The following is an 18,637-nucleotide window of genomic DNA, read 5'->3' as shown; positions in this document are numbered from 1 at the left end:
TACTATTGACAACTATGTGTCATCATAGAAAAAGTCATCAAATTCGGAGTAGTTGTTTCTTGTAGAAGAAAAATAGGTAGCTTGTTTAAGTTTGCCACAACATAACCGATAAATTTCTGTATGATACAAAAGATTTTTTAGTCTCTCTCAACCTCTCTACTAAATTTTGAAAGGATGTGTCCACTTAAAATCTATTTTTAAAAGTTTATTTTTGATATATCACATGTACAAAGAAGTGCCTCATATATGTACAATTTAAGAAGTATTTATAGGCCAGGTACAGTGACTCATGCCTGTAATCCCAACACTTTGGGAGGCCAAGACAGGAGGATTGCTTGTGCTAGAAGTTTGAGACCAGCCTGGGCAATATGGCGAGACCCTGCCTCTATTTTAAAAATTTTTTAAATTAGCCAGGCATGGTGGTGTGCGCCTGTGGTCCGAGCTACTTGGGAGGCTGAGGCTGAGGCAGGAAACTTGCTTGAGCCCAGATGGTTGAGGCTACAGTAAACCATGGCCTAGACCTCTGGCCTAGGCGATAGAGTAAAACGCTCTCTCAAAAAAGAAAGAAAGAAAGAATAATAAAGCCAACACCCATCCAAGCAACATAACGTAAAAACGCAGTTCTCCATGTGTCCTTCACCAAACACATCCCCCATCCTCCCTAGGGATGGCCACTATCTTGACTTTGTATAATAATTTCCCTATGGTTTATAATAGTTTTGTTGTCTGTATATCCGTAAATACTGAATTCAGTTGCACCTGGTTTTGTACTTCATTTGGGGTACAGACCTTCTTAAGAGTGATGACATTGTTGTTAAATTTCAGAGAAGCATAACTGGTCAGTAGGAGGGTGGAGACAGATGTATAAGCCAAAAATTTTTAAGGAATTTAAGGAGTGGAATCTAGAAAAGGTATTAGGTAGAAATAAGGTTTCTCTGTTTATATGTGTATTAAATGAAAATATGAGGTTTGACTCACATTTTAAAATATTTTGTAAATTTTGCTTAATATTGAAAGCATTTTTTCTGTGGCATGACCATAAATATGTATAAGGTAAGATAAATATGACTTCTTTATTTTCAGTGTGGCACAGCTGAACTACATTTCAAATGAGAAGTAATATTGATAGGGAGCAGTCATGTGAACTATGATCAAAAAAAGAAAGCCCAAGTTTCAAAAGTCTTATTCTGAATATTCTCTGTATAGTATTGTTTAATTTTAAAAGTGTTTTCAGATCCAACTAAAGTTCAATTTAAAAATATAGTTTATATTTTTTCTTCTCAAATGAAGCTTTAAGCATATGTTTCTAATAATTCAGTTAAATATGCTGAGTTGTATATTTTTTGAAGAGACTGTTTTGAAAAGATTCCAGAATATTTGTTTGAATAGGCACTCAGCATCTCGATGAAAACTGTTGGAAAAGAAAAACTTTCAGAGTCATTCTGCCCTCAGAGTAGTCAAGCCAACTAAACTGGTGCAGTTAACACTTCTGTGAGAAACCAGGAGCCAAGATATTTAGCACTTCCTGACTGCTTTTCAGCAAGCAGGCCTCAAACCAACTTAGTGGTTGGAACTAATACCATTGAATTTTTAAAGTAAAAGGCTAGCAATAGAACACCTACATCTCTTTCTATCAGTATGATACTTATCAGTCTCTTTTGGTAATCCATGACTAGCTTCAGTCTTTGCATTATGTTGGTATTAAAGCTATCACTGAATTTTGTAGGGCATCATTCTTGCGAAGCAAAAAGAATGCACTATAGAGTGTGACCCCAGGTATAATTAAGCCATCTGCCAGATATAAATATTTTTATGTTGCTTTTTAGTACCACTGAGTGTCGTAGTAGAGATACAAATTATATTGGACATCATAATGCTTTGGGATAATTGGTAGTTACAGCAGACTACCAAATTTACAAGTAGGGATTGCGTTTTCAGCTTCTGACCCATTCATTTTTATTATATCCCTTTGAAATATATTGACACCACTTAAGTCACTAACAATAATATGCTTAGTGTCTTAGTTCATTTTATACTGCTGTAACAGAATACCTGAGACTGGGTAATTTTAAAAGAACAGAGATTTATTTCTTATAGTTCTGGAGACTGGGAAGTCCAAGGTCAAAGGGCCCACATGTAGGGAGGGACTTCATGCTTATCACCACATTGTGGAAGGGCCAAAGAGACCGTGAGAGAGAGTAGGGGGAAGGAAGGGAACTGAACTCATTCTTTTACCAGGAACCCACTCCTATGATACTAACCTGCTCCCAAGATAATGTCATTAATCTGTTTGTGAACTCAGAGCCCGCATGACCTAATCACCACTTAAAGGTTCCACTGTTGGAACTGTTGCATTAGGGATTTTCTTCCAACACACAAACTTTGGGGGACATATTCAAACCACAGCACTAGTATATATGATACGTCATATTGATCCCTATATTCACATATTTGCTCTATAAGTGCTCTATTTACATATTCATTGAATTGACCTATATAGTACCCAGCATATTTAGGTAGTGTGGTAAAGAACAAATAATAAAAGATTCAAAGATTCTGTATGCTAACTAGAGAGATAAAACTAAGTTTAACACCTCTGCTACCGTTTCTGAAATATCACAGAATTAATAAGAAAAATAGCAGAAATTAAATGTTCAGTCACTTGGTTTTTCAAGTACTTCCCACAAGATTAGATTAATGGCTGGGTGTGGTGGCTCATGCCTGTAATCCCAACACTTTGGGAGGCGAAGGCAGGCAGATCACCTGAGGTCAGGAATTGGAGACCAGCCTGGCCAACATGGTGAAATACCGTCTCTACCAAAAATACAAAAATTAGTCAGGCATGGTGGTGCACACCTGAGTACATGTATTTGTACAACATTATCAAAACAAACGAACAAAGACCTATAATTCAGTAGCTTCTGGACAGAACGGAGGAGCTGCCTAGCTGGTCTGAAACCTGAGTACTACCAGAGTAGTCCCAGCTACTCTGGAGGCTGAGGCCAGAAAATTGCTTGAACCCAGGAGGTGGAGGTTGCAGTGAGCTGAGATCGTGCCACTGCACTCCAGCCTGGGCGACAGAGTGAGACTCTGTCTCAAAAAAAAAAAAAAAATTAGGTTAACAGTATCTCCAGAAATGATTACCATATATTACTACATGTTAAGTTTCTTTCAGAACTGTAAGTATAAAGTAGTTATGTGGAACCAATGATAAATCTGGATTTTTTTTCTTCTTTATTTGGATCTGTGCCTGAAATGGCAAATTATGTACAATTTGGGGCACAGTGTCACTTATGACTTCAAGGAGTCTAAGAATCAGCAGTCTAAGAATCTTTTATGAAAAGATACAGTCTTTTCATAAAACTCTGCCTGGTCTTTTCATTTTGGATAGTATATTACTGGAAACTTCAGAAGAAAATGAGGGAGTTTCAGAAAGAAACCGAAGAGGTTGGTGACTGAAAAGGATGATTGAACACCAAAATCTGCAGTTGATTAGGATGCAGTCGTGGAAAGGAAGCATATATATAAATAAGAGGGTATGTTACTAAAATCCACAAAAAGTAGAATGAGGCAAAATATCTCCATTGTCCTGATGTTCCATTTTATAGTGATTTGGATAAGTTTCATAAGGGATCTGATAGTTGAGGTCACTAATCCTTAATACATGAACCAAGGAATAAGAATTCTGTTTATCATACGAAATAGCTTTGGCCCATAAGGAAGGAGTAGAGACTCTTCAGGAGAGGGACATTTTAGTCCATAATTTCTCTGATTTAGTGCCAAAAGCTTTTTTGAGAGACTATTCAAAGCTGTCTTAAGTTTCATTGTTGGAAACTGATAGCTGCTATATTTCTTTTTAATAACTGTTTTGAGTTCTTTCTGTTTTGTCTTCTCTGATGCTAAATTCCTGAAGATTAAAAAAGTGTGCTTAAAGTAAAAGTGTTATGAGACAAAAGCTTTATTCTGTGGATAGGATAATACTTCTTTTGTGACATTTTCTTTTTGCACCAAAAGTGAGAAGTCAATGCCTTGCCTTTGTGCATCCCATTACTAATGTAGGACAAGAAGTTATTTTCTTCAAAGGCTGACTTCCAGAATTTTTGGCTGAACACTTTTTGTCAAGTGTATATTCCCTTCTGTAGGCCTTTCTATATAGAGCCCACAAACATCGTGAATGTGAATCATGTCATTCAGAGGGTTAGTGACCATGCCTCCGCCATGAACAAGAGAATTCATTACTACAGCCGGCTCACCACTCCTGCAGACAAGGCACTGGTAAGAGACAAAACATTACTAATAGTCTAAAATTCAGTTGAAATGAACAGTGAACAATATAAGCCAGGGCACCTCCCAGTGATTGAACTTTTTTCTGACTGTATTTCAAGGACAGCATCATGCAAAGTCAAAGACAGTAATTAATACACTTCCTACATGTCAGGCCAGTTCATTCTTACCTAAATTTGACACAATCTTTCTGTGTTGACAACAACCTGGAGATTTTTTTGGAAAATTCCCCTGATCCTCATGCCCCAAATCTCTGAGGAGGATAAATTACTTTTGAAATGGCAGGTTAGGCCATTGACTAATAGCAAATAATAACAGGTTCTGCTTAGTGTGGTCAATTTTTAACTTTGAAGCTACAAGGGAAATAGTTTTTTAGAAATTTTCTACAAGAATGGGAAACTGGCTGAACACAGTAACTCATGCCTGTAATCTCAGCATTTTGGGAGGCCAAGGCAAGAGGATCACTTGGGCCCAGGAGTTCAAGACCAGCCTGGAGAAGATGGTGAAACCCTGTCTCTACAAAAAAAAATTTTTTTAATTAGCCAAGTGTGATGGCTCGCACCTATAGTTCCAGCTACTTGGGAGGCTAAGACAGGAGGATCCCTTGAGCCCAGGATGGATCCCTTGAGGATGCAGTGAGCTGTGATTGTGCCACTGCAGTCTCCTGAGCAAGAGAGTGTGACCCATCTCTCTTTTAGATGGTGTGTTGCTCTATCACCCAGGTTGGAGTGCAGTGGTGCGATCTTGGCTCACCACAACCTCTGCCTCCTGGGTTCAAGCCATTCTCCTGCCTCAGCCTCCCGAGTAGCTGGAATTACAGGTGTGTGCCATCACGCCTGGCTAATTTTTGTCTTTTGAGTAGAGACGGGTTTCACCATGTTGGCCAGGCTGGTCTTGAACTCCTGACCTTGTGACCCACCCACCTCGGCCTCCCAAAGTGCTGGGATTACAGGCGTGAGCCTCTGTGCCCAGCCATGTGACTCCATCTCTTAAAAAAAAAAAAAAAGGGAAACTGAAATATGTACATACATAAATATAGTAGTTTCTTATTTAGCATTATTCTTTTATTGATCAAAACCAAGAGTCAAAGGGCCAGATACTAAATGTCTTAGACTTTGAGGTCACATACTGTCACATGATATTCTTCATTTTATGATCATCAAAATTATAAATTAAAAATTTATAAAATTATAAAAACCATTCTCAGGAAAGAGGCTATATAATAATCAGGTTGAAGCCAGATTTGGCCTGTGAGCCAGAGTTTGTTGACCGTTGATCTTCTAAAAATCTCTATTACTATTTTAGGATAAAAAATATGTAAATAATTTGGTAGTTTATAAAAACTACCACATATGGGATATTCAGAAACTTGCAAGTTTAACTGAAAATGAGAACATTCTGGGAGAAAATAGGATTTTAAAGTTAGTATTATTAATAAAAAGAGAACCAACATTCATTAACATATAATAAGGACCAGTGATTGGGCATCACTGGAATGTAGCTATCTCATTTAAGCCTAAACAATAGCTATGTGAAATAAATATTAAGATTTCCTCTTGCATGGCCAAAATAGGGATTTCCAAAATGTTCTAGGTAGGGTAATTTTTTTCTCAATTTTTTTTTGGCTTTTTCCCCTTAGGCCTTGACATTAGTAGTTGTGGTAAAGTCTTAGTTGCATAATGGAATTACTTAAGCCCTTGGAGAAGTAGAGGTAATCCAGTATCTCTGGGTCTAGTTGAGACCTTCTAGAGGCTCTGCTCTTGGAAACAAACCCCTGAGATCTCAGCTGAGCACGTTTATACTTGAATGTATATTGTTTGCCTGGAGATAGAGTCAGCATGTGCACCAAAGTTGAATGCCGTTTGTTAACTGACGCTGAGATGAGTCCAGCAAGTCAAAGTATGTAAACAGTGATATAAAATTAACAATGATATAGCCATTCTTAATGAATGTGTGTACACATCCACACTCGTTTTCTGAAAATCCCAAATTATTTTGGATTTTTAAACTCTTGCTTTTTTAGTTAGATTTTCTATATTTGAAAAAGAATTTTTTAATTCACTAATCAGGGATGCATAGTACTTGCATCCACACTCGTTTTCTGAAAATCCCAAAATTATTTTGGATTTTTAAACTCTTGCTTTTTTAGTTAGATTTTCCATATTTGAAAAAGAACTTTTTAATTCACTAATCAGGGATGCATAGTACTTGTTTATGATAGTTAAAATGTGTCTAGAGGGCCAGGCATGGTGGCTCACGCCTATAATCCCAGCACTTTGGGAGGCTAAGGCAGGTGGGTCATGAGGTCAGGAGATCGAGACCATCCTGGCTAACACTGTGAAACCCCATCTCTAAAAAAAATACAAAAAATTAGCCAGGCGTGGTGGCGGGCGCCTATAGTCCCAGCTACTCGGGAGGCCAAGGCAGGAGAATGGCGTGAACCTGGGAGGCGGCACTTGCAGTGAGCCAAGATTGCATCACTGCACTCCAACCTGGGCGACAGAGCAAGACTCCATTCAAAAAAACAAAAAAAAAAGGTGTCTAGAGTCAGGTGATGTGATGTGTAGAAAATATCCCATTTTGCATTTCCTGGTTCTGACATTTCTCTATGTTTCCTTTTTACCAGATTGCCCCAGACCATGTAGTTCCAGGTCCGGAAGAGTGCTATGTGTATAGCCCATTGGGCTCTGCTTATAAACTTCAAAGTTACACTGAAGGATACGGTAAAAACACCAGTTTAGTAACCATGTGAGTGAAATGGCTTTTTGGAGCATGACTTAAACTATATGTGAATGAAAATTACTGGTTATTTTTTGTCTCAATTAAAATGTTTGAAGAGTCAAACTCCATTTTTTTTACTGCTATTACTCTGTGTTTTCAGTTTTATGATTTGGAATACCATGATGGGAACATCTATACTAAGCATTCCTTGGGGCATAAAACAGGTAATACTAATTTTTCAGCACACTTTTTGCCTAAATGATTTTCTCTTTATATTGCAAGTTTTATAACAGAGGTTTTAATGAATCGACATAAAATTCATGAAAGAAAATAGATGGTTATATTTAGTTTTTCATGAGTTGTCAAGTTTTTACCATGATTGTTTAGGGTAAAATAATTGCATATGAATTTGTGCTTACGTGATGATGTATGCTGTTTTATACTTTTATTTTTAAACAGGCTGGATTTACTACTGGAATGTGTGTCATCATACTGATGGGCCTTTTAACACTTTATTGCTGCTACCGAGTAGTGAAATCACGGACTATGATATGTAAGAATTTGACACAGTGACAATAGATTATGGGTATTAATAAGCATTTCCCTTTGAGGCAGGTCACTAGTGTGTATATGCCACATGTGCGTCAACTGTCTACTTTGTACCTAAAGATTTACTTCTGTAATTCATTGCTTTCAGCTAAATTGAATTTGTTAATAATATATTAGTGGCTGCCTTTGAAATTCAGAGAAGCTGGGAGTTACTTGCAGAGAGCATTCACTGTGGTGCTAGTTTCTTCATAAGAATCATTTAAAAACTCATATTTATAAAATAATGTCTTTGCTAGAACTAAATTGAGAATTCTATGCTTTCTGTCAGTTAATGGTGACTTGTTTTTACCTATTGATACCAAAAGATCTAAATGTTAGAATTTCCTAAATATGAAAATGTAAGCAACTCTCTAGTAATGAATATTTGAAGTTGTGTGAACACCTTACCTCTACTCATATCTACATATTCTGGATCAGGGAAATATATTTTTAGGTTGTTTTAAAGTAGTCTAGGACCTAAACAAACATGCATTATTTCATTAAATCTTAGCAAGTATGAATCAACAGACCAGACTTTGCCTCCAGTTTTTTTCTGTGCCTACTAAGCAGCTTTCTTCTTTATGTTAACCAGATCTAGTGTTAGTCACTGGGCGAGTATTTGTTTAAAAGTCTTCAGAAGCCAGACCTGGTGGTGTGTGCCTGTAGTCCCAGCAACTCAGGAGGCATAGGTGGGAAGATCACTTTAGTCCAGGAGTTTGAGGCCAGCCTTGGCACTGTAGCAATACTCCATCTTAAAAAAAAAAAAAAAAAAAAGAATAAAAAAGTCTTGAGAGAGGATTCATTCTGGTTTCTAAATGGTAAAAGGAGATAATTTTAGCCTCTGGTTTCTAAGGCAAATTGTGGCTAAACTTGGAAGACTTCTTTAAACATATACAGTAAGTTCATATCTTATCTAATTCAGCATCTAATTTAAAATTGGGACAGAGCCCCCAGAGAGTTCTCTCTATAACTTTTTTCTTTTCTTTTCTTTTCTTTCTTTTCTTTTTTTTTCTTTCTGAGACAGGGTCTCACTCTGTCACCCAGGCTGGAATGCAGCAGTGCTGTCACAGCTCACTGCTGCCCGGACCTCCCGGGCACAGGTGATTCTCCCACCTCAGCCTCCTGGGTAGCTGGGACTACAGGTGCATGCCATCATGCCCGGTTAATTTTTTGTGTTTTTCATAGAGACAGGGTTTCACCATCTTGCTCAGGTTGGTCTCGAACTACTGGGTTCAAGTGATCTGCTCACCTCAGCCTCCCAAAATGCTGGGATTATTGGCTGTATAACTGTTAACTCCCATGTTATTAAATTATTCCACACCATTTAAAAAGAAGAGAGGCTGAGGCCCAAGAATTGCTTGAACCCAGGAAGTGGAGGTTGCAGTGAGCCAAGATTGTGCCACTGTACTTCAGCCTGGGTGATGGAGTGAGACTTTGTCTCAAAATAAAATAAAATAAAACAAAATAAAAATCTTCCACCAATTCAGTTTACAAAGTCCACACACCCATAACACAAAGCCTGACATGACCAAAAATAAAGAAAATAATATATAGATGTAAAATTTATTTGTAAAACATTATCATATAGAATCCACAGCATATCAAAAGAATATCCTGTGTCTAAGATAAGGTTTATTCCAGTAATGCAAGAATGTTTCATTATTAAGAAATCCAACATAATTCACTACATTAACAAATTAAAGGAAAATTGATAATTGCTTCAATAGCTATCAAAAAGGTACTTAATAGAATTCAGCGCGTGTTTCTGATTAAAACTCTAAGTGAAAAGCACTACTTAAAAATAACAAAGTCTATTTATTCCCAGACAAGTACCAGCACCATTCTAAAATTATGAAATGCTAAAGCAGTTTTCATTGAAGTCAAGAAAACATAGAAATGTTCAAAATTAATCAGTTTTTTTGGAGATATTGTCAAATGCAGCAAAAAAAAAAAACCAAAAAAAAAACCCTAAATATAAAAACTAGAAAAGACTTAGAATTATATTATCAGTCAAAAGATAATTTTATTAGAAATGCTAAGAGTCACTCAGCTCACTGCAACCTCCTCCTCCCAGATTCAAGCAATTCTCATGCCTCAGCCTCCCCTGTAGCTGGGACTACTGGTGCCCACCACCATGCCTGGCTAATTTTTGTATTTTTTTTTCTTTTTCTTTTTCTTTTTTTTTTTTGAAACACAGTCTCATTCTGTCACCCAGGCTGGAGTGCAGTGGCAGGATCTGCAAGCTACGGCTCACTGCAAGCTACGCCTCCTGGGTTCACGCCATTCTCCTGCCTAAGCCTCCCAAGTAGCTGGGACTACAGGTTCCTGCCACCGGGCCTGACTAATTTTTTGTATTTTTAGTAGAGATGGGGTTTCACCATGGTCTCGATCTCCTGACCTCGTGATCCACCCGCCTCGGCCTCCCAAAGTGCTGGGATTACAGGCATGAGCCACCGTGCCCAGCAATTTTTGTATTTTTTGTAGAGATGGTGTTTCGCCATGTTGGCCAGGCTGGTCTCAAACTTCTGACCTCAAGTTGATCCACCTGCCTCGGCCTCCCAAAGTGCTTACAGGCATGAGCCACTGCACCCAGCCAAAACAGTTATTCTTTATAGTGATATTGTCCTCACATTCTTTATCTAGATGTGAATTATATTCTAATGTCCCCAACTTTTCAGGCTTATCACTGCTTTCTGCCATGTACTAGCTGCCATATTTTGCTTCAAAGATGGCAGAACTTCAGTTTTTCCGTATTCATCAACCATGACAATTATTTCAAAGTAGTTCAAAGCATGGGATCATAGAGGAAAAAAGACTGTACAATTATCCTTTGATGACAATTAATATACTCTTTCATAGGTTATACTTATCTATATTCTTTCTTGAACATTGAAATGTAAAACACAAAGTTTATATTGTTAATATAATAACCCTATCATGGAAAAGCAAATGGTTTTAGTTTTTTGTTTTCTTATGTAAATGTATATCCTAAATGATAGGAATCTCTAAATACATGCTTTTTAAAGTTAATCATATTGTATTTTAGTTGTCTTCTACTTTATTACCTATTTTTTAGTACATGTTATGTTTCTACAATCACCATTTGTGTCTCTTAATGATTGTATACAGTTGCGCATGGCAGCTCTATTGTATTTGTTTAATCATTGCCCTATGTCGTATGTTAAAGTCATTGCTTGTTTTTGCTATTCTCAAGAATACTCTTCTAAAAATATTTTATATATACTTTCTGTATTCTTTTAAATTACTTTCTTTTTGGTGCAGTGGTGGGATCATGGTTCACTGCAGCCTCAACCTCCTGGTCTCAAGGGATCCTCCCACCTCAGCCTCCTGAGTAGCTGGGACTACAGGTGCACGCCACCACACCTAGCTAATTTTTGTATTTTTGTAAATATGGGATTTTGCCATGTTGCTCAGGCTGGTCTCCAACTCCTAGGCTCAAGCAATCTGTCCACCTCAGCCTCTCAAAGTGCTGGGATTATAGTCCTGAGCCACCATGCCCAGCCCTCTTTGTCTTTTTCATTGTAATTTGTTTCTTCAGTTGCTAGGAGAGGATAACCTTTCATGTTCTATTTCTACATTATGTTTTTTAACTTTTTTGTTATTTAATTTCTTTCTTTTCTTTTCTTTCGTTTTTTTTTTTTTTTTTTTTTTTTGAGATGGAGTCTTGCTCTGTCATCTAGACTGGAGTACAGTGGCATGATCTCAGGTCATTGCAACCTCTGCCTCCCAGGTCAAACGATTCTCACGCCTCAGCCTCCAGAGTAGCTGGGACTACAGGCGTGCCACTATGCCCAGCTAATTTTTTTGTGTTTTTTGGTAGATATGGGGTTTCACCATGTTGACCAGGCTGATCTCAAACTCCTGACCTCAAGTGATCTACCCACCTCGGCCTGCGAACGTTCTGGAATTATAGACATGAGCCATCACGCCCAGTCTGTTTGACTCAGTTTTCTGAAATTTATATTGGCATGTGGTAGAAAGTGTGACTCAAGAAACTTTCCCCAATGTTGTTGTTCGAATATGCCCAATATTACATAATATTTTCTGGCTCTTACTGATGTATTTGTCTAACCTTAGTTTATTACTTGCTTTTATTAATTATAAAATGTTATGATACTGTAATCTGTTTCTCAGGTTACCTGTACTATTTTATTTACATTTCTTTTTTTATTTTTCTATAATTTTTTAATTTTATTATCTCATAATATATTCTAATGTCTAGCGATAGAATACCCATAATATTTCGCCAAATATTTTGAGTTTATTTGGGGAACACAGATTATGAATATGGAATATATGTTCAACATTTAGTTTTATTCTTTCTCTTACTTTATCTAGCTTCGTTGGATACCACTACCTGGGAATATCCAGATGTCTGCAGACATTATTTCGGCTCCTTTGGGCAGTGGTCGAGTCTCCTTTTCTCCTTGGTGTCTCTCATTGGAGCAATGATAGTTTACTGGGTGCTTATGTCAAATTTTCTTTTTAATACTGGAAAGTTTATTTTTAGTAAGTATCTATATCATATGCTTTTAACACAGTACTTTCAAATGCAATTACCACTGTAATGTTAGTTCTAGCCTTAAATTCTAGGACTTGGGATAAATAAAATAAGAAGTAACATATATAATTTTGGAAAATATATTTTATTCAGTTTGCTTTCTGTGGTTGTGATCTCAAATATAGTGTACGCTTATTTCCAAACATTAATCTTTGAATGAATAATATTCCTCCAAAATCTTTAGTTAATATAAAAATATGTCTATAATCCAGCAGATCTTTTAAGTTTGTTTCACTAAAGAATTTGATATGTAGACTCTAGGGGAAACAAATTTCAGCCACTTATTTTCAACATATTAGGATGTAAGATTAGGAAGTCAAAGAATAATGGAATTTATGTGATAAATATGTTATTAATATTTATATATCACAGAATTATAATTTACCTAAATCAGCTACTTAAATTCTGAAGAGAATCTTAGAAATCAGTCCAAATACTTTTTATAATTTTTTTTAGGTTGGATAGAGGAAGTTCATTTTTTTACTTAATGAAATTTTTTTTTTTCTTTTTTTGAGACAGGGCTTTGCTATGTTGCCCTGGCTGGTCTCAAACTCCTGGGCTCAAGTGATCCCCCCACCTCAGCCTCCTGGTTACAGGCTCATGCCACTGTACTGAACTGGAAGTTTATTGTATAAGATACCAAACCTTTTTCCATATAAAGGTTTTACTAAAGTTTTCACTAAGTTTAATGTATGTTTAGCAGCTTTAAATAAAACATATATTTAAAATCTGGATTTATGTGAAAACCAAATTTCAAAATAAGTCCTAACATAATCACAACAGCTAATTTCCCTAAGAGCCTTTGAATGAGGGAGATAAATTCTGTTTTATTTTAAACTTTAAAGAATAAAATTAACTTTCTAATTTTTATTGCCAAGCATTTTTATTGTTTTTTTGGGGTTTTTTTGAGACGGAGTCTTGCTCTGTCACCCAAGCTGGAGTGCTGTGACACAACTTGGATCACTGCAACCTCCACCTCCCAGGTTCAAGTGATTCTCCTGTTTTGGCCTTCTGAGTAGCTGGGATTATAAGCGCCCATGATAATACTCAGATAATTTTTGTATTTTTAGAGATGGGGTTTCACCATGTTGGCCAGGCTGGTCTCAAACTCCTGACCTCAAGTAATCCTCCCACCTCGGCCTCCCAAAGTGCTGGGATTACAGGCATGAGCCACCACGCCTGGCCTCAAGCATCTTTATTGTTTTTAAAGAACTATGAAATATTTCAAACTACAAAAAAATGCAAAAGCTAATATAAATACCAGTATACTGACTAATGAGTTTTCGGGTCTCATTTGTCATTTTTATTAGATCTCTTTTTTTTTTTTTTTTTTTCGGTAGAGACAGAGTGTCAGTATGTTGCCTAGGCTAGTTTCTACCTCCTGGCCTCAAGCGATTCTCCCATCTCAGCTTGCTAAGTGGCTTGAATTGTAGGCATAAGCCAGGTGTGGTGGCTCATGCCTGTAATCACAGCACTTTGGGAGGACGAGGCGGGTGGATCACCTGAACTCAGGAATTTGAGACCAGCCCGGCTAACATGGTGAAACCCCGTCTCTACTAAAAATACAAAAATTAGCTTGGTGTGGTGGCGCATGCCTGTGATCCCAGCTACTTGGGAGCCTGAGTCACGAGAATCTCTTGAACCTGGGAGGCAGAGGTTGCAGTGACTGAGATTGTGCCACTGCACTCCAGCCTGGGCAACAGAGCAAGACTCCATCTCAAAAAAAAAAAAAAAAATTATAGACACAAGCCACTGTGCTTAGTTAGTTCTGTATTCCTATAAAAAGAAAATATTATGGATAGTGTGGAAGCCCCACATGCACTCCTTCTCCATCTCATTTTCCTTCTCTTAATTTGGTGTTTATCAATCCCATGCACTTTTTGGACTTTCACTGCATGAATGTAAGAGCAACATATACTATTTGGGGGTTTTTTGTTTTGTTTTTTGGGGGTTTTTTGTTTTGTTTTTTTGAGATGGAGTCTCACTCTGTTGCCAGGCTGGAGTGCAGTAGTGAGATCTCAGCTCACTGCAATCTCCACCTCCCAGGTTCAAGCAGTTCTCCTGCCTCAGCCTCCCGAGTAGCGGAGGTCACAGGTGTGCACCACCACACCCAGCTAATTTTTGTATTTTTAGTAGAGACAAGGTTTCACCATGTTGGCCAGGATGGTCTCTATCTCCTGACGTCATGATCCGCCCACCTCAGCCTCCCAAAGTGCTGGGATCACAGGTGTGAGCCGCGGCGCCAGGTGGCTTGTTTTTAATCTACGCAAATGCTTCTGCAACTTGCTTTCTGTCTTTCATCATCTCTATTAATACACAAAGTTCATTCTAATTGTTTGTAGTATTTAGTAATATGAATATACAACTTTTTTATCTGTTCTCATTGATAAACATTTAATTTGTTTTCACTTATTGTGCAAGGCTTTATTAAACATCCTTATTTCTGTCTCCTTGTGTACATGGCGGGGAGTTTCTCCAAGCTATGGACCTTATAGACACATTTCTGGAACTTAAGATATTCACATTTTCAACCTTACTTGAAATTGCAGAATTGTTCTTTATCATGCTTGTACCACTTAACACTCCTGCCAACAGTTTATGAAAGTTCCCCTTGTTCCACATCCTCACTCACACTCAGTATTATCAGACTTAAATTTTGCCATCAGGATGTGGTTTTAATTTGCATTTCTCCTCATAAGGAGTGGCATTAATCATCTTTTCTTAATTATATTGACCATTAAATAGCTTATTCATATCCTTTGCCCATTTTTCTATCAGGTTATTGGTCCTTTTCTTACCTATAGGAACTCTGTAAAGTTTGAATACTAACCTTTTATCCATTATTGTGTTGCAAATATCTTCTAATTAGTGACTTGTCTTCTCTTTTTATATGGTAGCTCTATGTTATTCAAAAGTTTTTTATTTTAAAATTACTGTTTTTCTCCATTATGATTCACAACTCTTCCATATACATTTTAGAATCAACTTATCAAGTTCCACAAAATTCCAATCAGAATTTGATTGGAATTGCATTGATTTTATCAGTTGGTACACAGTACAGTAATTGATATCGTTGCATATTGAGTTAGAATTTGATTGACATTGCATTGGATTTATTGATGTGGAGAGAATTTATATCATTTAGATACTGAGTCTTCCTATTCATGACTTTGGCATGGCATAGTTGTTTGTTTATTTAGGTTTTCAAATTTTTTTTTGATAAAGATCTTACATATCCTTTTTTGTGGACTTTTTCCTCGGGATCTTAACATTTTTTCTGTAACTATAGTTTTAGTATACAAATACGCAGTATAAAAACTGCGTATTTTTTATAATAAAATATAAAAAATCTCAAACACATACAAAAAAAAACAGAATAGTATAATTTCTCCTTGCCTAGTTTAAACAGTTATCAACATTCTGTCCTTTTAAAATCATCTATAGTAGTGTTTTTCAACCATTTTTTCATTATTGTCCCTTCAAGGAGCCTTTTAGATATTTTTTTCTGATCACCCCTCCCATGAAATTTTAATACCAAAGATATACTGTAAATCTCTTTATGAACTGTATACATATATATGCTTTATCTGTAAGAAGAGTTTCTTTCACCCCCTAAGAATGAATTTTGTCCCTTTTGAGACTAACATCACATCCATTAAGAAGACATAAACCATGCTACTCCCACTCCCCACCTAGTTCAACTATTAGTATATATATAGTGTTTCTTTTAGATAGAATTTACTCATTGAAATAAACAAGTCTTAATTATACATACATACATCTATACAACCCACACCTCCTTCAACAAATAGAACATTTCCATCTTCCCAGAAAGCAATGATATATTTTTGATTATACAGTCAAATTATTTGTTGCTGTTATAAAAGAACCTAATTACATTTTGAATGTTTTTTTTTTTTTTTGAGACAGGGTCCCACTCTTTCACCCAGCCTCTGGGGTGCAGTGGTGTGATCACAACTCACTGTAGCCTTGACCTCTCCAGGCTCAGGTGATCCTCTCACCTCAGCCTCCCGATCTAGCTGGGACTACAGGCAAATACCACCACCATGCCTGGATAATTTTTGTATTTTTTGTAGAGACAGGTTTCGTCATGTTGCCCAGGCTGGTCTTGAACTCCTGAGTTCAAGTAGTCTGCCCGCCTTGGCCTCCCAAAGTGCTGGGATTACAGTCATGAGCCACCGTGCCCTGCCCCTTGAATGTTTATCTTGAATCTAGCAAACTTACTGAACTCTTACTGATTCTAAAAATTTTGTAGCTGGGCATGATGGCTCACACCTGTAATCCCAGCACTTTGGGAGGCCGAGGTGGGTGGATCACGAGGTCAGGAGATCGAGACCATCCTGGCCAACACGGTGAAACCCTGTCTCTACTAAAAATACAAAAAAAATTAGCCAGGCTTGGTGGCTGGTGCCTATAGTCCCAGCTACTCGGGAGGCTGAGGCAGGAGAATGGCACGAACCCGGTGGGGCAGAGCTTGCAGTGAGCGGAGATCATGCCACTGCACTCCAGCCTGGGTGACACAGTGAGACTCCGTCTCAAAAAAAAAATAGAAATAAAAAATAAAAATTTTGTAGATGCACTTTGTATTTCCTATTTAAATAATCATATCATCTGTGAATTTAAAAAGCTTTCTGGCTGGGCTTAGTGGCTCACGCCTATAATCTCAGCACTTTGGGAGGCCAAGGCAGGCAGATCACCTGAGGTCAGGAGTTTGAGATCAGCCTGGCCAGCACAGCGAAACCCCGTCTCTACTAAAAGTACAAAAATTACCCAGGCGTGGCGGTGGGCCCCTGTAATCCCTGCTACTCAGGAGGCTGAGGCAGGAGAATTACTTGAACCTGGGAGGTGGAGGTTGCAGTGAGCCATGGTCGTGCCACTGCACTCCAGCCTGGGCAACAAGAGCGAGACTCCATCTCAAATAAAAATAAAATAAACCTTTCCAGTTATTTTTTAATAGTTCATATATGTATACATACATTTATATTTATAGACATGTAATTATATATACGTACACAGATACGTATAAACGTGTGTGTATCTATATGTATATGTTGATGGTTTTTTTTTTTAAGTGTGAAGTTGCATTGAAGCAGTGCCTGCAGATATTCTTATATTGTTCATAAGGAAATCTTTCTAATGTTTCACAATATTATGTTTGTTGTGGGATATCAGTTGTACCCTTTAATAATTTAAAGACACTTCCATCTGTTGTCTTATTAAGCATTTTTATTAAAGTGGTTGAATTTTATCAAGTACTTATTCTACATCTCTTGAGATAATCAAAATATACTAAGAGACAATCAAGAGATTATCTTAATTAAATTTTCTCCTTTATCAATATGATGAATTAAATGAATACAGTTTGTAAAATTTAAAGCATCCTTGTATTGTGGGGTAAACTTAGTCATGACATGTATTTTTCAAATGCCTGACTGGATTGAGTTTGCTTTTTTTAACATTTGTTTAGACCTTTTGTGTCTTTTCCTAACAAATATTGGCCTGTGGTTTTTTTTTTCATGCTGTCCATGAGCCTTGGTGTGTTAGTTTCCCAAGGGTGCAGTAACAAATTACCATTAATATGCTTACAACAACACGGATTCTTTCATAACTATGGATACTAGAGATGTGAAATCAAAGGGTGAACAGGGCCCTGGTCCCTCCTAAGGCTCTAGGGAAGAATCCTTCCTTGCCTCTTCCTAACCTTTGTTGGTTGCTGGTGGTCTCTGGCATTCCTTGGCAAGTAGGTGCATCACTCCAGTTTCTCCCTCCTTCTTCACATGGCCCTCTTCCCTCTGTGTGTCTGTGTCCAAATTTCCCTCTTCCTATAAATTGGGCTGGGTACGGTGGCTCATGCCTGTAACCCAGCACTCTGGGAGGCCGAGGCAGGTGGATCACCTGAGGTCAGGAGTTTGAGACCAGCCTGGCCAACATGGCGAAACCCTGTCTCTACTAAAAATACAAAAATTAGCTGGGTGTGGTGGCAGGTGCCTGTAATTTCAGCTACTCGGGAGGCTGAGGCAGGAGAATTTCTTGAACCTGGGAGATAGAGGTTGCAGTCATGCGACTGCACCCCAGCCTGGGTGACAGCAAGATTCTGTCTCAAAAAGATAAAAATAAAATAAAATAAAAGACATCATTCACTGGCTTTAGGGCCCACCCTAATCTATTATGACCTCATCTTAACTTGATTATATCTACAAAGACTCTATTTTTAAAAAGGTCACATTCTGAGGTTTCTAGTGGACATAAAATTGGGGTAAGAGGAATGCTATTTAACTCAGTACACTTTGTGTCAAGATTTTACTAGCCTTGTTGTAAGTCTTTGGCATCAAGAAATTACGCAAAGATTCATAAATTCCAATCTTAAATCATAAACAACCCTTGGAGATATTATAAAAACCCAGAGTACTACACTGTTTTTTTTTTTTTTTTTTTTTTTTT

General features: G+C 37.4%; 1 protein-coding gene across 6 annotated transcripts in view; it reads left to right on the top strand.

Moving 5' to 3' along the window:
- SLC38A9 (solute carrier family 38 member 9) overlaps positions 1-18,637 on the top strand; it is an 87,171-nt gene that overhangs the window by 33,959 nt on the left and 34,575 nt on the right. For 5 of the 6 annotated variants that reach the window (XM_025388004.1, XM_025388002.1, XM_025388007.1 and 2 more), the window contains 5 exons: positions 4,143-4,275; positions 6,911-7,032; positions 7,166-7,229; positions 7,465-7,558; positions 11,953-12,123. In XM_025388004.1, the coding sequence (XP_025243789.1) occupies positions 4,143-4,275; positions 6,911-7,032; positions 7,166-7,229; positions 7,465-7,558; positions 11,953-12,123 (584 nt within the window). The remainder of the gene's footprint in view (positions 1-4,142; positions 4,276-6,910; positions 7,033-7,165; positions 7,230-7,464; positions 7,559-11,952; positions 12,124-18,637) is intronic. The other variant, XM_025388008.1, reaches the window with a different exon arrangement.

The sequence above is a fragment of the Theropithecus gelada genome, chromosome 6 (genome assembly GCF_003255815.1).
Source record: "Theropithecus gelada isolate Dixy chromosome 6, Tgel_1.0, whole genome shotgun sequence".
In the NCBI taxonomy this organism is placed as follows: domain Eukaryota; kingdom Metazoa; phylum Chordata; class Mammalia; order Primates; family Cercopithecidae; genus Theropithecus; species Theropithecus gelada.
The sequence above is the reverse complement of the archived record's forward strand: the minus strand, read 5'-3'. Positions and strand labels throughout refer to the sequence as shown.